General features: G+C 34.9%; 1 protein-coding gene across 1 annotated transcript in view; it reads right to left on the reverse strand.

Moving 5' to 3' along the window:
* Positions 1-21,050, reverse strand: part of GMCL1 (germ cell-less 1, spermatogenesis associated) — a 48,566-nt gene that overhangs the window by 21,602 nt on the left and 5,914 nt on the right. Inside the window, exons 2-9 of the mRNA XM_060026430.1 lie at positions 20,897-21,020; positions 18,987-19,083; positions 17,792-17,889; positions 15,331-15,443; positions 14,302-14,367; positions 12,155-12,239; positions 10,313-10,403; positions 7,360-7,497 (exon numbers count right to left, since the gene is read on the reverse strand). Coding sequence (XP_059882413.1) covers positions 7,360-7,497; positions 10,313-10,403; positions 12,155-12,239; positions 14,302-14,367; positions 15,331-15,443; positions 17,792-17,889; positions 18,987-19,083; positions 20,897-21,020 — 812 coding nt within the window. The remainder of the gene's footprint in view (positions 1-7,359; positions 7,498-10,312; positions 10,404-12,154; positions 12,240-14,301; positions 14,368-15,330; positions 15,444-17,791; positions 17,890-18,986; positions 19,084-20,896; positions 21,021-21,050) is intronic.

Consider the following 21,050-nt stretch of genomic DNA (forward strand, 5'->3'; position numbering starts at 1 on the left):
GGGTAGTTTTTCTAATTTTTAAGTTAAATGATTTCTCTACCTCTACCGAAAGGCAGGGGAAAAACCCTAGTGCAATTAAAATCTGGGTTTTCACTTCATAATTCTCTACCTAATAAAAGGTATCCAGATGACTTGCACTGATTTATTGGTGTCCTTCCTTAAAATTCTCTATAAATACACTTATGAGTGCTTCTTTCCCTAAAATAATATTGTTGCTATTATAAGGAATAACTGCTGAATATCTAGGCCACAAACAATTCATTTTCAGTAGGTAAAGACTAACAGCAAAATTTATGTGACTGTATACCTACACACATATTGTTCATCTTATTTGCAAGGTATTTGGATTTTAAAATTCTGTTTTACTGTATTTTATTAAAAAAAAAAAGCTGATCCCTTCCCATTAAAATGATTTCTCAACTCACTACAGGTTATGCCTGTAGTTTGAATAAACTCCTTTAAAACTAAAAGCATTTTGTTTTTTGGCTGCGCCACCTGGCTTGCGGGATCTTAGTTTCCTGACCAGAGATTGAACCCAGGCCTCGGTAGTGAAAGCGCCGAATCCTAACCGTTGGACTGCCAGGGAATTCCCTGAAAGCATTTTTAACAAGTTAAAAATGTGGGTACACATTTTTGTCCCTCCTTTCTTGCCTTAATCTAAAAGAGTAAAAAGTCAAACTAGATATCTTTTTGGTCACAGGTAGTTCATCCAGTAGCAGCAGCCCCAAAATATGTCACTAGAACCACTAGTTCAAATGCAGTGTTGACAGTTGATACACAGGGGGAAATCTCTGATAAAATGAGATTGAAAAACATGGGATAAAAATAAGTGAAACAATTTGCCTTATACAGAGTTTTTAATACGATTATATGCAGACGTATCTCCCAAAACGCAGATACGCTAGGCAGAGTTTCCCAGAATCCTTTTTGGCAGAGTTAGTGTTCAGTGGAAAGATTCTGAAAAAGTGCCTTGAAGAAACTTCCACTCAGTGAAAACAAATTTAAGCACTTTTAAACTTTATCAGACCAAAATACAAAACAAAAACTCAAAACGGGCACATCAAAGTGGCATTTGACAGTGCTATAAATCAGCAGCTGCAGATCTAATCGACAGCAGTTTTGAATGTAAACACAGTACTTTTCTAATAGAATAAATGAGATAAGTCAGAATGAATTTATTTAGATCATTCCTCTTGTCTTATACAAAGGATATGGGGAAGGGGGTCTCCAAAAGTATACTATTTGAAAATCTAAATGTCTTAGATTTACAAAACTTTAAAACACAAACAGAAAGATAAGATACACCCTGAATTTGCCTAGTTTTATTGTTTAAATCAAAGAAACAGTGTATATTCAGGTATATACACATACAAAAATCTACTCACAACCAGTAAAGCATATAGCAAAAAACAGCCTACAGGTTGAATGTTATATGAAACACGTTAAGTCAGAATTAGATCATGAAGGTGAAGGAAGTCTACATAATAAAAAATTCCTATCTGGATAAAAGAATATTTTGTACAGAGCATCTATAGGTATATTAGTATAAAATTATGGAGAAGTTCATCTCAAAGATCTTCATGTATAATAACCTAAAAATCTAGTTCCAAAAGATGACAAATTTACTCTACTGAGTACAGTATTTCTCAATAAAACTAATTACATGAATTTATATACATTTTCATTTTAAGCAACTTATTTTCATAAAATTCATACTGCTTTAACAATTATCATCTCTATTGAATTTACGAAAATATTAAGCATTGTTTCCCCATTATTCCCACAACAGTAATTCCTGATATAAAAAGTTACAAGAATACCTATTTTCTTGCCCACAATGCAAAGTAAGGGAATAAATCTATTGCATTACTTTGTTATCAAAAGCCAAAAAATTAAACATACTCAAAAGAATGGTGATTCAAAGTTAAGTTTGAATTCAAAGTTAAGTTTGCTTAAGTTTCTGCAACTGGATATGCAAACTTAAAGAGATTAAACATAGCGGACTTCTTCTAAGTAAGATGGAGCCAAAAGCAATATGGGCTTTAGAACAGGAAAGACTTGGGGTTGCATTTGAGCTCTGCTTCTCACTAGCTGTATGACAGGATAGTAATACTTCATCTATAAAATGGGAACTACCTTGATAATTTCAAAGATTACGTTACATGATAGGTGTTAAATGTATAATCTGGCATATTACCTGGGACACTGAAGAATCTACACATATTTGTTTACTTTTCCTCCTCCGCTTTAAGGTTCTTAGGTTAGGAGCTAGAACCTAAACTTATCTGATAGAGTAAATACTGTATTAGGCCGTATGTAAGTTAGTATGTTTCAGAAAATGATTTTAGTTCACACAAACTGAGTGCCTACTACCTGTCAAGCACTGTACTATGTACCTGAGAGAAAAAGATGAAAAACATACAGTCCAACCAGGACACAGATATATTCTGTACTACAGTAATCTAGCAAGAGATGACGATGTCTTAACAAGGAAGTGGTAGCAGGCAAAAAAAGGAGGTGAGTTTGAGAATTATCTAGGGAAAAAATCTATAGGACATAGTGAATGGATATGGAGGAAGACAGTTTGAGGAGGACAGGATGACTTGCAGGATTCTGCCATTTTCTGTGAGGCTGGGTGTTTGTTTTTTTTTTGTTTTTTTTTCCCCCCGTACGCGGGCCTCTCACTGTTGTGGCCTCTGCCGTTGCGGAGCACAGGCTCCGGACGCGCAGGCTCAGCGGCCATGGCTCACGGGCCCAGCCGCTCCGCGGCATGTGGGATCTTCCCGGACCGGGGCATGAACCCGTGTCCCCTGTATCGGCAGGCGGACTCTCAACCACTGCGCCACCAGGGAAGCCCGCTGGGTGGGTTTTTAATGTTGATGACTGATAAGCGAACATGGGAAGAAAAAACCAGGGACTAGAGCTGGAGGGGAAAGATATAAGTACGTTTTGTTTTTTTAAAAAAATAATTTATGTATTTACTTATTTATTTATTATTTATTTTTGGCTGTGTTGGGTCTTTGTTGCTGCGAGCGGGCTTTCTCTAGTTGCAGCGAGCGGGGGCTACTCTTCGTTGCGGTGTGTGGGCTTCTCATTGCGGTGGCTTCTCTTGCTGCGAAGCAGGGGCTCTAGGCACGCAGGCTTCAGTGGTTGTGGCACATGGGCTCTAGAGCTTAGGCTCAGTAGTTGTGGTGCACAGGCTTAGTTGCTCCGCGGCATGCAGGGTTTTCCCGGACCAGGGCTCGATCCCGTGTCTCCTGCATTGGCAGGCGGCTTCTTAACCACTACGTTACCAGGCAGGCCCATAAGTACTGTTTTGAATAGATGAACTGAAGCAATTTACACATGGCTAGTAACAGTTGGATATTCAAGTATGAAACTCAGAGGAGAGGTCAGAACTAGAATCTTTCAGTGAGTCATATGAATGAAGGAAATCACTCTGGGACACTATATAGAATGAAAATATCAATGATGCGCTAAGGGCGCCCTCAGGAAGTTAAGAGGTGGGCAGAGTAAGAGAAGCTTACAAAAGAAAAAGAGAAGGAATGGTCAAAGAGACCGGAAAAGAATCAGGAGAGTACAGTATTTCTAAACTAAGGTAGTACTGTAAGAATTTCAAGAAAAAAACTAACAAACCATGATATAAAATGCTAGAGAAGTTAAAGTAAGACTAACATGAGGCCACTAGATTTTACAAACAGGACAAACCTAACTTTCGCTAGAAAGTTTCAGTGAAATAGCGGGGCCAAAGACAGACTGAAATGGGCTGAGGAATGACTGAAAGGTAAGGAGATAGAGACAGCAACTCTGAAGAAAGTGATTATAAGGACAAGAGCAGTTACCATGAAGCGGACTCAGGGTCAAGACCGGGGGCGGGGGGGGGAGGGAGGGATTTGTTTTGTTTTTTAATAAGAGATTTGACCACACTTATAAGCTGAGGGAGAACAGGAGGGGGTTGAAGATACAGATTATTAAATGACAGTGCAAAGTTCCATAATAAACAGGAAGTGATAGGATTATGAACACAGTAGAAGGTTGGCTTGAACAGGGAGGGAGCACCTCAACCTCTGGGACAAGACAGGAAGGACAGGTGAAGAAACCCAGGAATCTAAACAAATTTTTGCCTGATAACCTTGCAAAATTTTATATAAAATTTATATAAAAATTTAAAGGAGAATTTATATAAAATAATAGAAGGAGAGTTCCCATACTCCATACTGACAGCAAGGTTATTGGAGAGGAAGCTTGAACAGAGTGGCAGAGGTTTGATATATAATTGCTGAAGCAAATGAAAATGAGGAATGACCAAGTAAAAGTAGTATATAAGGAGTCCCAAGGTCCAGGCTTAGCACTGAAATATGAGTTTGCAGTGGCACCAATACAAAAGTTACAGAATGCTCTGGAGCAGCACTCAGCACAGAGTAGAGGGTATAGAAACAAAGAAGGTTTAATGTAGTTTTAGAATTTTGTAAAGTAGAAGGACAAAGAGTTGAAAGCAACTGTGAAAGAGAGTGGTCCAGATGATCTAACATGAAATCCAGGCCTGAAAGGAAGAAAAGGCAGGAGGTTTGAAAGACTGGCAGAAAATGGGGGGCTTAAAACGGATTGGAGGGCTTCCCTGGTAGCGCAGTGGTTAAGAATCCGCCTGCCAACGCAGGGGACACGGCTTTGAGCCCTGGTCTGGGAAGATCCCACATGCAGCGGAGCAACTAAGCCCGTGCGCCACAACTACTGAGCCTGCACTCTAGAGCCTGCGCAACACAACTACTGAAGACCACGCGCCTAGAGCCTGTGCTCTACAAGAGAAGCCACAGCAATGAGAAGCCCAAGCACTGCAACGAAGAGTATCCCCCGCTTACAGCAACTAGAGAAAGCCCGCACACAGCAACAAAGACCCAACTCAGCCAAAAAAAAAAAAATAAATAAATTTATTTATTTTAAAAAAACGGATTGGAAAGCAAACAACAGTGTAAAAGGAATGAGGCTATGAACATGCTAGAAGGTTACAGCTTGCAAACTACTGGATTTCTCATGCTGAGAAGTTCTGGGTTACAACAAGGTTCATAGGTGGCAAGTGCTTAACGATCAGCAAAGATAAATGTTACAGGAGTTGAGGTCAAATTACTAGGAGGCTAGGGTACTAAATGGAATGCTAATATGGACACATTATGTTACTGAACAGGTGTAGAGAGGCAGACAGAAATTAAGTGCCCAAGTCTTAAATGAATGTGGAAGAATGCCTAGGGATCAGAAGAGAAAGAATAGAGGGTGAGCTGGATCATATGCAACAATGATTTGGAAAGGGCACTGAGGGGGCTGGCCCATTACTATCTGGCCTCCTAACCCTTTATTAGCAGGGTGTCTTAAGAGACAGAATGTCCTCTACAGAGGGAAAATAGTCTCTTCTGGGAGAGCTAAATAAATGGAGAGAAGAGATGGAAGACATGAGAAGACAAAAGAGAAAGGTTAGGGAGGAATGGCAACAAGAGAGGTCAGAGGTATCAAAGGGAAGGGAAGTATGACAATGAAAGCATGGAATGAAACACACATAATGATCTGACCTAAGGTAAATCTAATTCCATGATATAATGGAATTCAACTGTGCTTGACACAGTTAAATCCTAAAATACAATGCTTCTATACAAAATCCTGATTTAATTTGGAATTAAACATATTTCTATTAAAATTTTAATTTAAATTTAATTTTTTCTATTTTAATTTCTATTTGAATTTAATTCTGACCTAAAGATGATCAAAATGTATGCATTAAAATTCCCCAGATTACTGAATGCATGACTTTGAATAATGTTAACACGTGTTTGGCACTATTTCTGAAAAATGAGCAGTCAATTTTAGCTAAGTAATTGAAATTATTTTCATTTATTTCAAACCTAGGATACATTGCTATTGACAGCATTTACCAATGTACCTTAAAAATGTGACCTATGTGGCCACTTTCTGCCCTCTCGCAAACAGCATGGGATATAATTTTAATTTATACTCTGCTTTTGAAATGATAACTTTTATTTGGATATATAGGAAAAACTATTTGTCCATTTATATTCTAAAAGGAAAAAATAATGCCCTTTATTGTAATTTTAGGTCAGGAAAAAAAATGGCTGAAATCTGGTCAGAAATTTAGGATACAAATTCTTTTTAATTTTGTAATAAATAAAATATTTCGGACTAGAAATACTTGTACCCATTTGCATTCCAAAAATACAAAGCTTATCCACTTGCGTCACAGAAACGCCTAAATTAAACTACTTTACAACAGACTTTATCTTTTAACCTCTTTCAAAATTCATTTCTAGAGAGCCTTAAAAGCAAGTATGATTAGAGTGGGAGTATGTAATAGGCCTTGGCATCTAATATTACACCATTGCTAGGGTCTGGTGTATACACAAACTAAAACTATTACAGAACTGCTATACTGTAAGGGAACATAAGCTTCAAGAGAAAGTGTGGCTTAAAAAACAAACAAACAACAAAAAACCCCCAGACCCACGACCCACACAAACGTAATACAAATGATTTATACAAAATTAACCAAAAAAACCACTGTCTATAAACCTGCCTAGAGTGATTTTATAAAAAATGCATTATTTTAAAACTACCAGAAATGTTAACTCTGGGTTTGTTTTCCATTCAATACTTTTGTAAATAAATTACAGATTTCAGTTAACAATTTAAATCTATAAACACACAGCTATATTAAAAACCGAGGTGTCAAAAAACTTACAACTTTCAGACAAATCTATACAAATTTACAAGTCAATCTTCAAACAAATTCTATTTTCTGTTTCTTAAATGCAAATATAGTACTAAACTTAATCCTACACAAGCACTAGATACTTAACTTAAAAAACTAAACCAGTAATTGTTTCAAAATTTTAATTGGCAAAGATATTACATTTACTTTGACATAAAGTCTTAATTAGGATAAGAAAAAAACAGAAAATAACAAATTTAAGGAGTATTAATAGAAAAAGCAGTTGACCTCTAAATAGTACTTCAAAAGTCTTTTTTATTTTATTTAATTAATTTATTTTTTTTTCAAAAGTCTTTTGAAAGTCTAGTCCAAAATAGTGTGCTGGTTAAGCAAATTAAAGAACACACACATTATAGAATACTATATAGCCATTTAAATGTTCTGAAGAGTATTTAATGATATGGGAAAATACAATATATAATGTGAACACAGAAAATTATCTATATGGTATGATTCTGCTTTGGTATAAAAATGTATACCTTATTGGAATTAAGGATAATTTCTATTTTCCTCATTATTTTTTCTATGATATTACTATTATAATCAGAAAGATATTACTTAAAATCATAATTTCATCATGTTCTTACCTGAAGGTACTAGAGAGTCTTGTTCAATAATTCTCGCGGAGGCCAAATCACTGATAATATACTGTAACCTTAAATGTCTGAATACTGACATAAATGGTTTTCCTTGCTCAGTTTCAAGGAAGGTCATACCTTCAAAATCTGTAAAAGAAAACAAAAAAACAGATTAAATTAAATAGCCATTCTTTTCAAATCAATCTATTTATTCATACATGTTTTTATGGGCAGGGACACACACACATACACATACACACACACACACACACACACACACACACACACACACGTCTACTAGAATACAAATAAGCTAGTTTCAAAGTTTTCAAGGATTTTATAAACTTTGGGTGTGTGGATTAAAAACTTGGGGAGATTTAGAAAAAAGCCCCAGGAAATTAACTTTGGTCCTAATTAGACCCTTGGGCTGGGAACTCAATTGACACCTTTCTGGAATTTGGAGCTTACAGTGCAGCAAGGTGGGAAAAGAAGGTTTGAGAATGGTGGTTAGGGTTCAGGTATCTTTCCAGAATCCCACCACTTCAGTGGAACTCTAGAGCCCAGATGCCTCACTCAAGGGTCTTCACAAGATACACAGGACATGGAACATTTCTTGGGATCTTTCTAATTTATGCTTTAGTTACATGTGATGAACACTAGTTAATATATTAATTCTCTATTAAAATACAAAATAAGATACAAAGACATGGTAGCCATGGATTTGCAACACAAGGGTAGTATTTATTGTTAAAATAATTCAAGTTTATCAATTTTTTCTTATAGGGATAATTTAAGGTTATTTCTAAAAATACTCTCAGTTGCATTCTAATATGCTTTCATGAGTGGGAAGGAAAGATCTGGAGTTACTGCTATCAAGCAGAGACTTGTACATAATCCCTAGCCTGTTCTCTATTACAAGGTATACCCATGGCAGTATACTCAGCCTTGCTGCTATTAAGGATAGTAAATAAAAGAAGCAATCCCTACATATAATTGTGCAGAAAAATTTCTATTGTTCTGATGGTCCTGACCCATATATATCGGCAAAGTCAAATAATTAAGAAAACCTAAGAGAAATATACTAAAATATAGTGGGTGAGGGGACCATGAGTGATTTTTTTGGTCTTATTTCCTGAGTATTCATCACTTTTATAATTTAAAAACTGTATGAAATAAACCTATAAAGTCCTCACTGATAAACAACTTATAAAGTCCTCACTGAAAAACAAGGGCATCAGACATACATTTTGCCTTATGCAATAAATGTTTCCCTGAAAAGTTATCTTAAAATGTATACTTTTACACTACTGAGGCTGGGATGGAGAGCCTGGAGTGGGAAAACCAGAAGGGGACCACAGCTTCTTATTCTAGTTTCTGCACTTAGGCTACAGAATAATTTCTCTCTTGATGGACTGCTGCAGTTAATCCAACTGGAGCTCAAATGAGAATAAATTTATGTCAACATTTACCTAACATCTATTGTTTCCATTGAGTCCCTTTGCTCCTCACACCCACAAATATTTATTTTATTTATTTTGGCTTTGCTGGGTCTTAGTTGCGGCATGTGGGATCTTCACTGTGGCATGCATGCGGGATCTAGTTCCCCGACCAGGGATCTAACCCAGGCCCCCCCTGCACTGGGAGCATGGAGTCTTACCCACTACACCACCAGGGAAGACCCCCTTTGCCTTTTTAGCTTCTCCACGGTCCGTATCTTTTTCAGCTTTCATCTCTGTTTTTTAAGTTAAATTTTCTCCTCTACTTTTTTCCTTTATAATTTCTCAAATTCCTCTTTAAATGCCATAATGTAGCTCTAAAGTGTAATTTAAGATAGAAGTTTAGCATTTTGTTCTTCAAGCAAATCAAGTTAGATTTTATTGATATGGTCATTTACACATTTTTGGTTCATGAGCTTGAAGGAAAAATAATTAGCTAGTAAATCTCACTACATAAAATAATTCCCAAAATTTGTTTAAACAAGACAAAAAGAGCACTAAATTTTAATATAAGAACCTCTATTCATCAAAAGACACCTTCAGAAAAGTAAAAAAAACACTACAAACTGAAAGATAAATGCAACACACACTTATGACAAAGAATCAAGAATATATAAAGAATGCCGACAAATCAGTAAGAAAATACAATATTAAAATAGGAAAAAAACCTGAACAGACATTTCACAGAAGAAGAAACATATGGCCAATAAACACACAAACAGGTGTTCAGTCTCCTTAGTTTTCAAGGAAATGAAAATCAATACCACAATATGAAATAGTTCAATAACAAAAAAACAGGATGATATATTGTCCAGTGGTGTGCTGGATCTGGCTTGTGCTGGCTCACAGGAGCCGATGGTATGCATTTCTTCCCAACTCCACATTCAGCGGTGTCACGTTAGTAGCCTGAAATTAGCCATGCTGGGAGAATTTGTATCATGAAAATATAAAAAAATGCTACAAATAAGTGATTATTTTTTCAGAGAGGCAGCTTACCAGCACATCACTATGTAACGCATTCATGTAAAGACGTGCAAAATGCCATAACATTAAACATTTTTTAAAAGCAAAGTCAGAGGGACACAATAGGAAAGAAGCCCATGAGCAGACTGAAGTTACTAATGTTCTAGTACTTGAAGATTAGTTCACTGAGGTTCAATACATTATTTAAAAAAATGAAAAAGGTGGCCATGCATGGACCAAAAATGACAGTAAACTGTGAAAATCATGAGCTAAGGATTACGATTTTTATCCACTTCTTTGCATCTGAGGGCCATTAAAATTTTGTTTTTTCTATGTCTGTTTTATCCAGTCTCAATTTTCTCAGTGTAAATGCAGAGTTGAATTAGATCATTGCTAAGGTCCTCTCCAGCTCTAAAATCCCCTAGGTTTATCAGGGCCTGATTTTAATTAAATTTCAATTTAAAACAAAAAAGACAAGTTCTCAATAAAAATTTCAGGCATACCTTTTCTCCTGTTAGAAAACCAGACATCTGTTTCAGTCAAAAGCTGTTTTAAAGATCCATTCCAAGAAGGCACAAGTTGAAGGAACATCCACTAGGTTAAAAAAATAAATTTAAAAAATTACAAGACTTCATCTAGTTTATGATTTTACATTTTCAAACTGCTTCCTTAAAACATAATATCGAAAAAATTTAATTTCCATTTTACAAGCAATTGAAAGAAGTAGAACTATCACAGGATATGCTCAGAATTCTTAAATTCATCATGGCATTAATCATGGTCCAAAGATAAAAACTAGATGAGTATATGATAAGGAATAAGCTAATCTCTGAAAAGTACTTATGGTCTCAAACACACTGTAATTATAGTATTAAAAAGGTAAATGTTCTATGTGTGTGTGTGTGTATATATATATATAATATACACACACTATTATGTATATTATATATAATATACTATATATATATAAAATATACTAATTTATTCTACTCACCAATTAATTCAGTTTCACTACATACTATGTGAGATTATAAAAGAAAGAAATTAAATATGGGAAAAAGGAGTTTCTTATTGTCTTAATTGCTGTTGAGACAGTATGCAGAGTAATGAAGAGCATCACTGTTTTTTAAATCCTAGCCCTGTCATTTAATAGCTAGGGAAATTACATCATTATGTAATCTGGGCCTTAATCTCTTCATTTGTAAGATGAGCATGATAATATGTCAATGTCACAGGACATTAAAAGAATTAATATGTGTAACATACTTAGAGCAGTGCCTGGCACATAGTAAGCATTCATCAATAATTACGGGAAAGAATGAATACTACCAGTGGCTCAGAGATAGAAATGGACTCTGGTTAACACAGTTACTAAACTTCCCTGAGGAAAAATAGTAATAGAGTCTCATCTCTATCATAAGACAAACAATCCCAATGATATAACCTAGAAGGTAACTATTCCCAGATTTTATGACCGCGTTAGTATAGACTCAACTACACTGTGAGTGTAGACTCAACTACATTTTTTTTTTTTTGGCGGTACGCGGGCCTCTCACTGCTGTGGCCTTTCCTGCTGAGGAACACAGGCTCCAGACGCGCAGGCTCAGCATCCATGGCTCACAGGCCCAGCCACTCTGCGGCATGTGGGATCTTCCACATGCGCCACCAGGGAAGCCACTCAACTACATTTTTGTCCCATGTTAGCTAGGGACAAAGGCTAAAGGCAAAATTATGCAGTGGGAAAAGCAATGGACTGGAATTCACAGGCCTGGGCTCTGCCTCGAGCCTGCCACTTAATAATTGTAAGAGTTCTAAGTTTTACCATCTACAGATCAAGAGTAATAGTCAATTTGTCTCTTCAGAGACGTTGTGAAAACAAAATTATATTAAAAATGTTGAAACCTTTCAAAAGGATGAACTGAAATATATGCCTGAAGTACAAAAGACCTTTAAAAGAATTTCAACATTCTCTAGAAAAACATGTGAAAACTTCATCATAAAGTTATTAATTCAACTAAAGCTCAATTTTGCAAACATTTCTGAAAAACATATAAAACATTTAACATTTCTGATTATGTAAATAACAACATGTTAACTGTTGAAAAAAATCTGGGAAAAAACAGAAATGTATTCTTAGGAGAGGAAAGTATAAAGAATACCACTGAAATCAATCATGATATCAACTCCCTAAACACAAAGACTTCTTAACATTTTGGCATATTTCCTTTTACTTTTCTCACATTTATAACCATTCCCTTACCACTGGACACTAGCTGTTTCCAGCTTTTCAATATTATAAGCAATGCAGTGGGGATATCTTTACACACATCATATTATGGCAATACCTTTTTAAGGGCTGTGTATACATCCATCTCCACTTGCATCACAAATAAGTTAGATGAACCAATGAGTTGTTTCATGACATTTATACTAGAAAAGATAAAATAGAAGTAGTGAGCCTCTCTTCATGCACAAGCTAAAAGAACCTGGTGGAACTGAAAACTTTAAGTCTTTTTTATCAAAAGAGACTGTGGAATTAAAAATTACATCAGTCTTTTTGCCCAAGACAAAGAATCTATCCGAACATAAGGATACTTTTAATTCAGACAGTATGCTGTGAAAGGTCTTTTCTTGCACTGACAAGGAAAAAAGAGCTTTGCTGTGCTAATTTATCAAGTTAAAGCAAGGTCCCAGTAAGATAAGTTTTAGTATGCTCTGATAAAGTGGCAGCCTTCCTCTTTTTTCCTTCCCCCTCATTCAATTTAAAAAAAAAAAAAAAAAAGACACTTGTCAAAATTCACTGAAAGAGATGTATCTTCAAATTTATCTTTCACCTCTAGGCTTAAGAGAATTGCTTAGTCATAAAACATGTTTTTATTACTGTTAAGGAGATTAAAATCAAGAAATATGTGTTAGTTTAAATTTAGAATGGAAATAATATCACTAGCTGTTTTCTTTTCTTTTTTCCTTTTTCTTTCCTTCCTTTAAGCCACAAAAAGCCAGAAGAGCATCTGGGGCTTTAAGATGACCACTATGATTTATCTTCCTTTTGAAAAAACTCAACGAGAAATTATAAAAGAGAAAAAGTGTTTCGAATGACTTTTAAAAAAAATAAATTTATTTATTTATTTATTTTTGGCTGCTTTGGGTCTTTGTTGCTGTGCGTGGGCTTTCTCTAGTTGCAGCGCATGGGCTTCTCATTGTGGTGGCTTCTCTTGTTGCAGAGCACGGGCTCCAGGCACGCAGGCTTCAGTAGTTGTGGCACATGGGCCCAGTAGTTGTGGCTCGTGGGCTCCAGAGCGCAGGCTCAGTAGTTGTGGCACACAGGCCTAGCCACTCTGCGGCATGTGGGATCTTCCCGGACCAGGGCTCGAACCCACGTCCCCTGCATTGGCAGGCGGTCTCCCAACCACTGCAGCACCAGGGAAGTCCCCTAATGACTTTTAAACCAAACATACTGCAGAGCTTTGTTTATGCCTTGATATCATTAGGTGATGATTTTTTTGGTAGAATAATGCTTCTCAAACTTTTCTACCAAAGTACCTCTTAAGGGCAGAGGAAAGGAAAGGACCCAGGAATCCAGGAGTAGGCTAGCCATAAGAATAACATTTCTATTAATTTTTGTATTTCATCTTGTAAATCCAAAGAAACTTAATTCTCTCTATTCCACAATGTACTTAAACATAAAAGTGTTTACTTCTCTCCTACTCCTCCCCACACCTCCCCCCAAAAATCATTAAAATTGACATCCCAGTAAGCTATGCAATGTTAAGGCTTTGGTTTTGCATATTTCCATCAGAATGCCACACATTCCTAGGGACATTTGTACCCTTGTCTCAGAAGCACCACTGTCAAGGAACTGCAAGCCTGAAAGTGACTGCATAGTCTACTGGCCTTTAAAAGTTCATTCCCACTCTGAATTTCTCAGACCCAGGGCAGATAAGTCATCTCCATTATTACAAATAAGCTCCTAGAGGGCAGAGACCATGACATAATCACCTCTGCCTCCTTCACAGCCCTTAACATAGTACCTTTACACACAGTAGACATTCAGAAATTATTTGTTGAAAGAAGGAATAATAAGCAAACTTAATTCAAAAGACCAACTTAATTGTGAATTTAATTTCACTAAGCTTAGCAAAAAGTTTAAAGCAATTTCCTCAAATGTAATTTCTCAATGGGAAAAGATGGTTTTTAAAATAAACTTTTAGATTCTCTAAGAGCCCAGCAAAAGTGAGGTAACCCTTTTTCTATAGTTTTATAGCAGCAATGAATTTTTACATTAAAATTGGTTAAAGGAGTATTCATAATACACATTGTATCATTTACAACAAAGAAAAGAAATTTGTGTAGCATTTTTTCAATTCATGATGTAGTCAAGATACCTTTCATTAAATTGTTCACTTTTTCATAAGCAATATATTTTTCCTTTATACAAAAATGTCTTGCATACTTTAACAAATGATAATAAAGTTATTTAAAATTCAAGTACCTGAGTTCTTTAAAAAGTTCAACATTCTGGTGAGTCATCAGATTGTTTAGAAGCCATTCAAGGCACCTGAAATTAAACATGGAATTATTACATTATATATCATGTATCTATGATTTATTAAGTAGTACATACAGTTAAAATTAAAAAAGAATATTAATCTTTCTAGGACATGCGCAAATTTTTAAATTTAACAATTGGAAAGTTAGTATTGTTTTTGTCAGCAGTTAGTAAGGGAATATTCCCTTTATATTAAAAAGAGCATTTCTAATTAAGAAAACCTCATTTTCAAGTTTGTGTTAAATGGTTTATGAAGGGGTTTACATACTTCTATTACCTTCTTTATAATTTGAAAATGGGTACTGCAATTCTCAAGAATTAAAAACATTGCCAGTAGTTGCACTGATATACAGTCAGCCCTCGGTATCCGCGGGTTCTGTATCCATGGATTCAACCAACCGAGAATTGGAAATATTGGAGAAAAAAAAAATAATTCCAGAATGTTCCAAAAAGCAAAACTTAAATATGCCGCAAGCCAGCAACTATCTACAAAGCATTTACGTTGTATTTGTAACTATTTACATAGCATTCACATTGTATTAGGTATTTATAAGTAATCCAGAGATGATTTAAAGTATACAGGAGGATGGTTATTTGCAAATACTACACCATTAAATAAGGGACTTGAGCATCCGCAGATTTTGGTATCCACCCAGGTCCTGGAACCAATCCCCTGCGGATAGTGAGGGACGACTGTAATGACTATTATGCCTACTGCTTAAAAAAATTTAATAGAGATGTGCTGTAAAGAGTGGCCATAGTTTTAATAAGCATGTATAACCCACCCACAATCACAAAGACCACACTTTTGAGGAATTTACTAAATAGTCCAAATGTAAAAACAGACCTTTTATAACAAATTCTATCCTCCCTTTTTTTTCTTTCTTTTTATAGCTATACATTCTCTTAAGAAACCAAAGCAGCCAAATTCCCTAAAGCAGGATAAAAGGAAAAACAAGAACGGTAACTCACTTTTTCTTTACAGAATCCAGTCCATAGGTCCCTGCTGATGTGTAATAGCCACATACGGTTTTCACATTAACTGTTTCCTTCATTGTCTCACCACACTGCTGTATTAAACCATCCTGTAAATATAAATAAGCACTGGAAAGGCCCATTTCACATGGGAAAAATAAGCTCTGAATATGTGCTTTTACATATTAAAAAGTAAAAAAAAAAAAAAAAAAGGAAGAAAGAAAGAAAACTCATAAGTGCAGCAAACCTAAGTCTTTTTATAAGTCCAGTAAAAATACCTAAAAAAATCCAGCAAGTATTAAACTAAATACTTGGAAGTGAAAATGGAAGGGAGGAAGTAAAAGCAGTAAGACAGAGGTGAATATTGCTATTCTCTCTTTTCTGTCCTTCCCCTCTCTGGGACCTTTGCAAATTTAAGCAGCATTCTGTCTGTTTTGCCTGTTCTTTTAAAACTAAGACCTCTTTATATAGTCAGATGACCAGGTGATGGGCTAGGTAAGTAAACAATATGAATCATCAGAAAGTTTTTATTAGTTTAAAACACCTATCAATACCTAAGAAATACACCTAAAACAAATAATTATTGTTTAAAACTTACAATGAATTTTTAATCTAAAATGTTTATATGGAAGATTTCAAATAGCTAACTTTATTTAATATATGGAAAGGACCCCGTCATTTTTTACTCAAATTTCTGGATATATTCATCATGCAAGTGTATTATTGTTAAGTAGTTAAATCATAAAGATAATGCAGAAAGTGAGTTAAGAACGAAACCAAAAAAGGATTAAAAGTTAAAAAATAAAGTATAATTATTGGAAATAAGTATTGAAAGGATCAAAACATTTATAAAAAAACAAATTACCTCAGCCAAGGATATTTAGCAAGCTATTAACTAATACTTAAAATAAATCAGTTTACAAAAGTCACATAAAAAGAAACAACTTTTTAAAATGATCAAAATAAAATGTTGACTCCACTGTGATTTTACACTTACCTGGAAGCCATTCTAGACTCCTTCCCTTTCCTTTTAATATCTCACCTGTCACCAAGTCCAGTGGATTATCCCTGCTTAACCTCTCCAGTAACCAGTTTTCCTCTCCATGCTTTGTGCTACTACCCTCATTTAGACCCTCCCGTGGATTACTGCAATAGGTTTTTTTTCATTTTCTTCATATTTAATGGAATGTACAGTAATTTTAATATATCTAGTATAATTCTCCTAGATGTGGCAACAAATTTTTAATGTTAATATACCTTGAGTTTTTTTCTCATCATTATTTTTCTAATTTATTTATTTATTTTATAATTTTTATTGGAGTATAGTTGATTTACAATGTTGTGTTAGTTTCAAGTGTACATCAAAGTGAATCAGCTGTTGGTGGGAGTGTAATAGGTTTTATACTCATCTTTCCTTCAGTTCATCCTTCACACTGTTCCCAAAGCATTCTGAAATATAACTTTGTCTTTCCCCTGATTAAAACTTTCCAAAAGTACTTATATGTAAAGTCTCAACTTCTTAAAAGGTATTGATTGAGGGGCTTTCGTGATCTGGTCTCTGCCTCCCTCTCTCGAACCCTTCTTATATTCTGTGCTAGATCTATGTTCCACTCAGATTCTCTAATCCTCCGTTGTTTCATATTTCTAGGTCTTAGTTTTCTGTCTGAAATGTTCTTTCTTCCCCTCTCTTCTTACTTCACAAGATAAATACATTTTCAATTTTTAAGGCTCAACCTCAAACACACCTTCTTTCTTTGACACCAACAGGTTAAACCAACCACTTTGTGCATCCACTAAATCCTACAGAAAGTTTACCATCACATCTATAATATTGGATAGCTCTTACTTTACCTTTGAGTCTGTATATCAACCCTCCCTCCCCCACTCTACACACTCATTATATTGTGAGCTTCTTAAAGGTGGGGATTATATCTTTATTTACCTTTGTATCTCTATGCCTAGCTTGACACACTGCTCAATACACTTCCGATGAATGAACAAATCTGTCATTCTACCAATAGATTATATACATTTAGGTGGTTTACACACAATTATTTCATAATTAAGAAAACATTTACATAGTAAGCACTCAATGTTTCCCAAACCCATGAACTATATGAATTAGTAATAAGCCACCTGCTTAAAACAGTCAAGATAAGTTATTAACGAATAGAAATCTGTAAATGGATTTAAGACAAGTACCTTCCTTCCACATTATAGTCATTCTAAGATATCCACACAGAAATAGCTTGCATTCATTTTACATAGGCATCAAGACCATCTCATTTGTAATAAACTGCTTTTCATTAAACATTTTAAATGACTTATCATGAATGGAATATTTATACATTTCATTTAAAAGTTATAAAAAAGCTAAGTTTTATTATGGTTTTTGGAACAGATACCTTGAAACAAAAATACAAGTGTGATCCTTTTTTTCAGTACTATGCATACTTACCAACTGCAGCATACTAGCTGCTGCCAAAATGGCAATAACTCGACTGGGCTTTATTAAGACATCATCTCGATACAATGACCCAAATGCCACCTGCAGTGCTTAAAGCAAAAGTACACAGGTAGAATGAAATAACAGTTATAGCTGTAAGAGTATTACAAAAATAACAATGACAGTCTTCATACACTAAGACATATGTCTAAATCTAGTAGGTACAGAAAAGGATAAGATTAGTATCATTAATTTAACTATTAGTAATGGTTATGGATTGATGGTGCTAATTTAATAACAATGTTATACATTTCCATCTGTTCTACCAAATCATGCTGGATTTTTCTACATCTAATCTTGACATTAGTTAGTTGTCAGAATTAAGACACCCTTGGAAAAAGTTTTATAAAGATATCCCTGAGTAAACCAATCATTAAGTACAACTACACAGACCCAATGATAATCTTAACCCTGGTGCTTTCAGTGCTTTACCACTGGGGAGTGTGGAAAAGCTCCTGGTCCTATGCATGCCACACTCTCACCCAGCTGCCACAGCTATTTAAGTCTGTCACCCTTTTCTCTACTGCCATTCTCATGCATGTCCTACATGGTTTGCTTTATAAATGTTCCTTTCTGTTTGCCTATGCGGTGAGTGCTGGGTACTTCCACTTCAGTTATCAAAGACAGGAGCAGGAGCACTAGGACAGGAGTTAGGAGACCTACGGTCTGATGTAGGCTCACTAAACCGCTCTGAGACCTAAAGTAAGTCTCTTAAATCCTCTGGACCTCAGCTTCCTCATCTAAGGTCCTTACAGCTCTAAAACAATACTGACTACATGATTCATATACTTATTCCCAGAAAAGGTCTTCATATATAGGGAATAATCAATGAATAATGTTTATTGGCTTATTGTTTATTGGTCATACTTCTCCTTCCTTCACTCCACATCCTCTATATCCCAGGCAGATATATTTACAAACATGAAGTAAACAGATTGATAAGGCTGACATGACTAAATAGATTAAAGATACTAGAACAGAACTGATAAACTCTGGAGTAAATTAATATAAAGTTGTCACCTTAGGGTGTTAAATGGAGCTTTTCTCTAGCCAACAAAGTTAGAAGAAAATATTTATTTTCTGTGAAAAGAATACAAAGTTTATGTTTTTATGATTTTTGCATAATAGTAATCATGGTGGCGGTTACCTTCTATATCAATATTCTGGTCTGGAATCTCCAGTTCAATAATATTCATGCTGGACTCCTTCCATGAACCACTGAACATACTAGAAAAGTAGCCAGACTTAAAAACAAAAACAAAAACAAAAAACACACTTATGCAGTACTTTCTGTGTCTTCCAAATTATTTTCCCATTTCTAACTCTAAGCAACTATTCTATCAAAACTAATGCATCATATTATTTCAAGAGAAAACAAACTGCCAGATAGGAGAAAAGAAATTAAGATAAGGACACTCATTAGGCTTATCAAAATACTTGAATTATTGAAAACCAAACCAAATTCTCGTATTACTATCTGAACTGACTTCCTATGTTACTATTTGAACCAACTAAGCTTTTTACTTAGTTGAACAATTTCTGAGTATATTACATGAATATGTTTTCCTTTTCAATAGCATTCTAAATTCAAGCTTAGAAATTATATCATATATTTAAGTATCTCTCATAAACATATAACAACACACAACGTGGATACAAAATAATGTACTGAGGAAGAGAGAAGAGAAAACTAAAAGCTGTTGAGTCCTTACTCTATCTCAGTGGCTATAAAGGGTCCAGACCAGTCCCAAGTCAACACTAATAGGATGATCCCCAAGGAATTAGGGGAAATCCAAAGTTTAGTTTTATCTTATAAAAAAAATTCCAGAATGAATCTGAATTATTGGAAAGACACCAGAATGGATGAAGTCTTTAGTTACCTTCTAGGTAGCACCTCCCATAACTAGAATTACTTTGGAACGGATCAAATACTAACTACTAATTTTTTAAAATTTACTGAGTATGTAGTTTAAGGCACTGTGAATATAGCAGAAAACAAAACAGACGTTTCTGTTCTCAGGGGACTTATAATTTAGCATGTGTCTTGCACTATGATCAATCCAGTTTCTCTTGAGAGGGAAAGCCTTAACAGAGGCATTTTCACCCTTGAATTCACAAAACTGCTTTCCGAGATCAAAAAGAAAGATATGGACCATGTCCTCAAGTTAAGACCAGTATTCTGATATAGTCTCTGGGGTATATAATGCAAGCCAAAGTAAACTTGTTCAAAAAAATTAAATAAAAAACATGATTAAAGTGTAAGAGAAAAAATTCCTTTCAAATGCTTCTACTGAAAAATCTTATACTATACCGTCTTACCAGTAATGACTGTCATATTGTGAAGAGGAGAGGGAAAATATAAGCTCCATAGGATAAAAAGTGAATTGTTCACTGTTCTATTCCCACTGCCTAGACCAATGACTTGAAAACAGATTTGATGAAGGAATAAATGATTAAAATATTTGAGCCATTAGAACATTTTCTTTTATTTTGAAAGTCTTGAATCTTTAAAATGGGGTGGCTGATAATAATATTTTCACAGAAATCAAACAGGTATATCAGCTAAATGACTTAGTCCATATACTTTTTTGGTTTTGGTTTTGGCATTTTCCAGGAGAGAGGGAAGAGTAAGTGCCAAGAACTTTCCATTTACATTCAGTCTTAACTACAAAGCAACATTTCAGCTGAATTTATCCAACTGAAATAATCATATACAAAATAAACAAATTCAGCAATCCTAACTTAAACGTTGAATGGTTTTTCCCTTTTTGTCAACAGAAGGCACCAAAATAAGCACCTTATTGGAGTAATGACAAAAAGGCTGGTATGACAATGAAAACTCAAAATCTGTTTTCTAGACCAAACTAAGTTTTCACTAACAATGTTCACCATATCTCTTACAAAACAAGACTTTTCATCAGACAGGACTTGAACAACAAATGTTCATGCAAAAGATTACTGTGAAATGCAATGAGAAAGAACAAGACTTATAAGAGTGTGAGTTGTTTTAAGTGACTACCTTGGTTACTCAAATATATAGAAAAATAAAATACTTACTTGACATAAATATATTTTGTGTAAGCTCCACTCTTCTCCTAGAGCACAAATCTTAATGTCACTGTTTTCACCATTTAAAAATAATGTTTGATAAATATATTTGGATGTACTCTTCAATTTTTTCCTGTTAAACGAAATACAAACATTACATATA

The sequence above is a fragment of the Delphinus delphis genome, chromosome 12, assembly GCF_949987515.2.
Source record: "Delphinus delphis chromosome 12, mDelDel1.2, whole genome shotgun sequence".
In the NCBI taxonomy this organism is placed as follows: Eukaryota; Metazoa; Chordata; class Mammalia; order Artiodactyla; family Delphinidae; genus Delphinus; species Delphinus delphis.